Source organism: Pararge aegeria, chromosome 4 (genome assembly GCF_905163445.1).
Source record: "Pararge aegeria chromosome 4, ilParAegt1.1, whole genome shotgun sequence".
In the NCBI taxonomy this organism is placed as follows: Eukaryota; Metazoa; Arthropoda; class Insecta; order Lepidoptera; family Nymphalidae; genus Pararge; species Pararge aegeria.
In genome coordinates, this window is record NC_053183.1 from 13,887,278 (window position 1) to 13,895,565 (window position 8,288).

General features: G+C 31.9%; 1 protein-coding gene across 1 annotated transcript; it reads right to left on the bottom strand.

Annotated features, from left to right (window-relative positions):
• Nucleotides 1-1,858: 1,858 nt before the first annotated feature.
• LOC120623461 (histone-lysine N-methyltransferase SETMAR) lies at nt 1,859-3,914 on the bottom strand. Its single transcript, XM_039889496.1, has one exon. It carries the CDS (start codon nt 3,632-3,634, stop codon nt 2,783-2,785), a length of 852 nt encoding a protein of 283 aa, XP_039745430.1. The 5' UTR covers nt 3,635-3,914; the 3' UTR covers nt 1,859-2,782.
• Nucleotides 3,915-8,288: the final 4,374 nt, after the last annotated feature.

Consider the following 8,288-nt stretch of genomic DNA (forward strand, 5'->3'; position numbering starts at 1 on the left):
TGATGCAAGTAATTTCAGAAACAACAATAACAACAATAGTAATGATTCTAGACCATAAAATCAATCTTCATGGGGAAGGCAAAAAAAAAATAGTGCATTTAATTATGACATAAGAATTAGTTATGAGAGTGATTCTACTTTCCATATTGGAAAGATGTCACTAATTTGCTCATATTGTTCTGCGTTACGGTGGAAAGATGAATGTTCTTCAATTTGTTGTTTGGGTGGAAAAGTATCTCTACCTCCAATTTTACAACCTCCTCAACCACTTTACTATTTAATAAAAGGATTACACACCAAGTCCAAACATTTTCTTGAAAACATACGGAGATATAATGCTGCTTTTCAAATGACGTCATTTAGAGCTTCTAAAATTTTTAATGATACATACATGCCTACGTTTAAAGTTCAAGGACAAGTTTATCATACTATTGGTAGTATTTATCCTGTTGAAGTAAATGAAGAAAAGTTTTTACAAGTTTATTTCATAGAAGACTTGAATCGTCAAGCTCAAACTAGATGTAACAATATCGATAATATTGACAACGATTTAATAACAAAACTTCAATTGATGCTTCATCAGAATAATATCTATGTACAAAATTTTAAATCGGCTATTGAATGTGTCCCACGTGATTGTGTTGATTTAAGAATTATTATACGATCAGATAAAAAACCTGTTGATCAACATACGCGAAGATATAATGCACCCACTTCAAATGAAGTTGCCGTATCTTTTATTAAATTCTTGCCCAACCATTAGGTTGGGCAAGAATTTAATAAAAGAGACATCGTCCTTAATCTTCGTAACAATACTCTTCAACGTATAAATGAAATACACCGTTCTTATGATTGTTTACAATATCCTTTAATTTTTTGTTACGGAGATGACGGATATTCAATAGATATTCCACAAGTCAATCCTGTTTCTAGACAGCCAATTCAAAATAAAACTGTATCAGCTATGTCATTTTACGCTTTTAGAATTATGGTTCGGCATAACCACAATCATTTGCATTATTTTAGATCAGTATTTAGTCAATTTTTAGTCGATATGTATGCGAAAAATATTTTAAATTTCAGAAAAAAAAAATAAAAATTAACAAAAAAAGCAAAAAAAAAAATCTAAATAAAAAAAATAAAAATTAAAAAAAAATCAAAAAAAAAATATAAATAAAAAAAAATAAAAATTAACAAAAAAGCAAAAAAATAAAAAATAAAAATGATGAATAAAATTTAATTTATTTCCTTTGAAAATTCGCCCAGCGAAGCGGGCGGGGACGGCTAGTGGGTATATATAATTTTCTAGTGAAATGCAATGTTAGCCCTACTAACGGTTGCCGTGGGTTTTAAAAAACCATATTCGTATTCTATTTTCATATTAATTTTTCTTGAGATTTTTAATTTTTATTTGCCTCTAAAAGCAATGGAACAAACTTTTTTGTTTATCTGTATACGTCAATGATTTATCCACACTTGATATAACTGCATTTTTTCAGAGGTGATTGGAGTGGCTCTGGGCTTAACTAAAGAAGACGCAAAAAGGCAGGGCATAATGGTATTTTAGATGTCCTTATTAAGTACTATAAATTACTGATAACCATACATAGTATATCTATACTTAGTAATTTTAAATTTTAGTACAGCTTAAAAATGGTGTAGAAAATATTAATTTCTTGCTTTACATTTTCTTGCTTACCTAACATGACGCGTAGCGTAGGTACTCTGTAAGTAAAAATTCGGTTTTTATTGTAATTTTTTTTCGTAATAATCACAACATGGGTCAACATTAGAAAATACTATGGACGGTAGCTCCATAGAAAATACTAATAAAACACTACTTATGTCAGAAAAAATTTATTTTGTTTTGTAAATAATAAACACATTATTTTTAATTTCATAGGTTTACATTTTAAGACAACTTTTACTCAAGTTCCTTAAATGGGTGCGTGGAACTTAAAATTTTTATAGCTATAATAGTTGGGATCCAGTGCAGTTTTTTTCGGTAACACCCTAAGGCTGCTATTCTACCAGAGATGTGATAAGGTGTATTGCTAAGGATGTTTATGATATCAACCAATAAGGACCCTAATTTACATAGCTGAGCTCAGATAAAACTCATGGAAATGTCTTTAACAAAACTTATGTTTTTTATAGAGAATTGAGACCTAAGGATGGGAGCTAGGGATGTTGTAAGAAGATATTCAAGTTATAATTAGGGAAACAGACATAGTTTCATAGCCTAGACTTGAACTCTCTCACTGTTTAACTAAATTGTGGTGGAACACAGTGCTGGTGGAAAGGCAACCTGAGCCAAGCAATTTGAAGGGAATAAGACTGTTGCCAACATTGATGTGCAGACAGTGACATTGTTAAAGCTATTTTTTTTTAAACTTAGCCTTTATCTGCAATCTCACCAGATGGTAAGTGATAATGCAGTAAAAAAACAAAACCAGGGGTATGGGAGTAATAGTAAACCCATACGCCAAATCAGTTTCTATGCTGCACTGTAACTGATTCCTAAATCGCTTGATGGCAAGTCTTTACTGGTAGGGTGGTAACTAGCCAGAGCTGAAACCTCCCAACAGACCACACCATATTCCAAAATTATAAACTCTAAATTGCACCTGCCAGGGATCCAACACATCTTAAATTTCAGAAATGCTCGCCTTTTTCACAGATTGTCAGTAATCCATTTATGTATAATATATACACTCATTTACAGCTATTCTGTTTCACATTTAAATCAGATAGTTAAGTTATTGCCTGCCATATAATAGACTTAACAAGGAAGGTAGGGCATAAAACCTTTGCAATGACTACTGTTGCATAGACAAGGCTTTCTTGTAGTAACATTTGACACACAATTGTTAACATCATCAGAACCATAGTCAAAAGTTATTTCCGCATCAGGTTGTATATCCATTATACTAAACACGGCGAGTTTAGGTAAAGGTGTATTAACTCTTACAGGTACTATTTCACAATTTGGATAACAGCTATGGTTTATATACCTACCTATATTACCAAAACTACTGGGATCAATATAAGTTTGAACAATTCTGCCAATAACATGTTCATTTAAACAGAAAATATAATTCATTCTCCCGTGCATTTCATTGTTGTTATAACGAAACAGAGCTTGTTTTTTAGTTAAAACTTCCCCAGCATATTCACATACAAACGACCCTTGTGATATTAGAGTATTTGTGAACAAGCCCAGCCCCTTTAGTTTATTCTGTGTTGATTTAACATAAAGTGTTTTTATCGGTCCATACTGAACAAGTCTATTACCACAACTGTCTTTACATTTACACAAATCATTGCATTCAACAACTGGGTATGAGTTAGAATGTACATTGCCTTTTACATTCATTACATAAACCCTTGAATTTGAATGCTGTTGGTCCAACAACCTGTAATTTGCACCGCCAGATATTTCAAGACACTCACAACTATCTGGCAAGCATTTGGAATTGCATTTACAGCAATGCGTTATTTGAGAATTGAAGTTTTTCGCTAGTTCCTCAGCCTCCAGGGTTGGTTCTGATGGACCAGGTATATTTTCGCTAATGTACATAACATCGAAGTCAGCGTGTAAATAGTTATCAATCATTATTGTAAATATCCTCATAATATCCTCATATCCTCATATACTATAATTCTAAATGGGTGATACTACTTCATACTTTGTTATGTTATTGTTGTCAGTTATCAAAGACCATCAAGTATTTTTACTTTATTTTAAATAGTGTTGCAATCAATTAATTGAAATAATTTACTTGGGCGTACCATGAAATAATTCCTCTTTTTGGCAGACCAAAAATTCATTGCGATGGTATGATGTTTATTCATACGTCTTTTATATGCATTTTACTTCACATTTAATGCTGTGTAAGCGGAATACAGTTGGAGTACCGATATCCTATGTTATAAGCTATTGATTGTTGTAAGTCTTGTCTGCATAGTACAATGTCCGTATCTTTCAAATATTTCTGTACATAACTATAAAGATTTTAACCAATATCTGGAGTAGTCTACCTATAAGTAAAATGCGCAACTCCTTTCGTAATATTTAATCAATCTAAAAATATATATAATACAATAAATAATATATGGTTTTTAATCACCCATAACACGTGTTTGTATCCTCTTTCTACGGTAATTTAATTTGAGTTAACTCTTCTCCCACTGAGCAAGACCATTATTTATAACACTGACTTCTCTTACACTTTAGTAATAGAGGTCAGTGTTTTTTACAGTAAAATTCGACTAACTTGATTTTTAATTAATAGACCTAATATACCTGAGCAGTAAACCCTAAAATGTCAAAATCTATCATTCAATATGCAACCGGACACAAATTACAAAAAAAAATGTATATAAAGAATGTTTGCAACATGAAACATTTTGCTAAAATATTATTTGGACGATCCAAATAATATTTTAGCAAAATAACATTTATTTATAATTTTAAATCAGCCAATAAAACTTAAAAATAGTCGTAATTTTAATCTGTGGTTCACTCCCAACGAAACACCGTTGCCTGTGCGTGACGTCATCTGTCCGTAAGCCAGTAACTTAACTTTGTTCTCAATTTATCTTAGTTTTAATTTAACTTAATTTTGTTCTAAGAATTAAGAACATACAGAATAGACTAATATTGAAGTATCAAAAACCACTCCACTTTAGTAGTAGCTGTTTCTGGAACAGGTTAGTCACTTCATTCATTTAGCAGTTGCCAGTAATTATTTTACCCCTAATGTTTAAAGCGTTTACCATAAAATGAGGAAAACGGAAAAGTTTATAAGCTAGCAACATTCCGCGGTGTGAAGTGAGACCTGTTCGCGACGTCTTCTCTGTTTTTGGGCGAAATGCACTGTATGGATGAATGAGGATTCTGTGTGTTCTTAATTATGTGCCGGCAGCATTCTTTCCACGATTACCTACTCTCTGTTTATATTAATAAAACTGGAAAAGAGTATCATTATTTGTTATAGTTGCTATTTCGTCTTGCCAAGTTCAACCATTTTTTTCATATTTCGTGGAACAATAATAAATATTTTCTTCGGAGTAATAAGAGAAGTATAATTATAATACGGTACTAAATAACACCGATATGATTTTTGATCCATTTCTCTTTTTCAGATTTTAAAACGCAATCTTTTCACTTGGTTGCTTACACTGACGTCACGCGCTTTGAACAGACCGTTTACGCGGTAATTTTAAAAATATATTTTTAAAACCTCTTTTAGGGTACATTAAACGCTGTAACAAAATTAAAAATCTGTTTCTGATTATATTTAAGCACTATTATTAATTTAAAACACAAACTGAAAATTAGTCCAATTGTTTAAAAATATGAAAAAAAAATTATACTAAGCTTTTGCATATTTGCGTTCGCCAAACTCCTACTAGTACGTAGATGAGATTTACGTTACTTTGTTATGGCTCCTGCTCACAGTAGCCTCCAAATCTCAAGTTATATCACGTACAGTAACAAATATTTTGTTAAGCAGTAAGAGTGAAGTTGGGGAGTTGGTGGATGAACAAATGCCTCAACACACCGGCAATAACAAGAGGCATGATAAGTAATTGTGAAATAATTACAAAAAAAAATTATGTTGGCAGAAATTAAATTTGGTATAAATTGCAAATTATAATTCAAAAAAATATTTCCCTCGTAAACGCTCGCTGGGTGTCATGGCCGCACTCGTGACGTCATAGAACTCACAGATAGCACATATCGTAGACAGAGAAGTAAATAGACGAATGGTTGGCGTGCCGCTTGTGAGACAGAGCATATTTGAGAAGTGTTGCCATACATTTTTTTTTACCCCGATTCTAAGGTCCCAGATTTCAGGTCTTCTACCACACTTATAGTTTGTTGGTATTTGTTTATTACTATTTGTTCCATACAAAATTTATTTATTTATTTCCAACTTACGACTAGTTTTACAGGAATTTTCCTAATGCACTAGCGTAGATACTTATGCCTACCTACATACTAAACTTTATCAGTGTAGCAAAATGTAGGCGTTTGTTTCATTAGAAGCAGCTGAACTTAGAAACATATCCTAAAGGAACTGCATAATAATTTTTAATGTTCCGTAATTAACTTAATTGTAAAAAGGGAACATTTATGGAATAACATTAGTACGTTGGTCTGTGAAGCAATTTTGCAGTTTTTTTTATGAGAAAGGCTTCTGGCTCGTGATTAGTTGGAAGATGAAAGCGGAGCGGCTAGCTTCCAGGCAACTTTGTCATTAACATTATAAATCCATATATATACAAACTAAAGATGATTTTATAGTAGGCTAATAAACAATAAGTGTCATAATTATATCATCCAGCATATCTCCATACAATGAAAACTCAAAAGCTAAATTATTCACTGACCAGTGTTGGAACAGCGTTAGCATACAGAACCGTTAGCTTGTTCTTTTTAATGACCATATTTTTATGAAAGTGTTTGCTGCAAATCTTTGAACTCTTTTTGGGTGTCCAATAAGTGCGACCTGTGGATACAACCCATAGCAACAATAAATTATGGACCGTAGGAAAACTGGAACAAAATATTTTAAACATAATTTTTAATAATAGTTGGGAAATTCGTTTCTCCGCATAGTATAGTTTTAAGTTTACTTTTCTGTACATGAAAATGGTCAAAGACTATCTTAGGAGTATAAAAAAAAATTAGCTTTAGACTTTACAACGTTGGAGTCAACAAGTTTTTTTCTTACAGTTCCACCAAATACATTTTTTCTCTAATACATCAACATCGTATCATACATCCATGGAATTAAATTTATGATTATTGACACATGAAACTTGAAACTCTATAATTTTAATAAATTAAACTGCGCAGTTTGGGTAATTTTCATGTTGAATGTAGGTAACACTGCACTCTATTATACTTTAGGTTATGTATGACTAAAATTAGCATAAAACCTTATAAACGATCTATTTTCTAATAGTTAATAACGAATTAATTTCTGCAAATTGTGTTGTATATTATAGAAATATAATAAACGATAATTATTTATACTTTTAGCAAATCAAAAGTATTGTACTTACGAGTGGAACGACAAATCCGTAAATTTACGTTCACTATCACTTTTACCTCCTAAAACACTGCACCGAACCATGTATTCGCAGAAATTCTTCACGGAAGCTGGTTATTAACAATGTCAAATTAGTTAGGTCTGTATTTTTGTGCTCACAATCCGTTTATCTTGAATTTCTTACTAATCAAAGTATCTCTTACTTACAAAACGATGGCTAACTGTCAAACTTGTTTCGCAAAGTGCTTTGCTAATCCATGAAAAAACCGGCACGCGGTATGAGACAAAAGACCCTATCACTTTATCTTGTTTATTTACAAGACGTATACATAAGTTGTTCTCTTACTTGTGTGAATGCGACGGATGCTATCCATTTGTCTATTTACTTCTCTGTCTACGGCACATATAGTATAATAGAGGTCAGTGCATCATAGGCATTGGGCAATTTAGAGCTTTAGTAAGTCTGTTCCACAGGAATTCTATAGCTAAAAGTTAAAGTGGCACAAAACTATGCTCTAAGTATAGCTGTGACGTAATAAATTTAAATTCGGCGTATCAAATGCCATATCGCGGCGGTTCGCTAGATTTTGCAGCTAGAAAATAAATACCAATCTTACTTCTAATATAAATACGTTTTTATAATACAAGAATAATATAATTAGATAACTAACAATATTTTAGCGATTCTTTGTTACTGTCATCACGCCTGAGTATTATTTATGAGATGTAAAGATATGGAAGGTAAATTTGAATTTCAAAGATTTTTAATATTTTGCACAACTTAAAAGTGAAAACAAGAAATAATAAAATCAATAAAAATATAAATACAAAATGCGCAAAGGCGGTCTTATCGCTTTAAGCGACGAAGCGAATTACGTAATAACGTAAGAAACTGGAAGATGTTAATTAAGGACTCGATAAAGTAACCGGCTTGGTATTACATGGATCTTACAACATTTACGGTAGAAGAACTGAGTTGCGACACTTCGTTGTTTTTTTTTACAACTTTTATTTTTGATGGCATTTGGAGACTCCAAACCTTTGTTAATTTGACCAATAAAACCAAATTAAATCGGTTGGTCGGAAGGTCAGAAAGGCGTGGGAGCATTTTAGAACTTTACTGTACTTAATAAAGAGCGGCAACATTATATACATTTCTTTCAGAAATCTGTGGTCTATGCACTGTGTGCTACAATCTCTATGCACATTAGACATGAATATGAG

Coding starts and splice junctions, on each gene's coding strand:
- LOC120623461 (XM_039889496.1), bottom strand. CDS start 3,634: ATGAGGATATTTACAATAATGATTGATAACTATTTACACGCTGACTTC.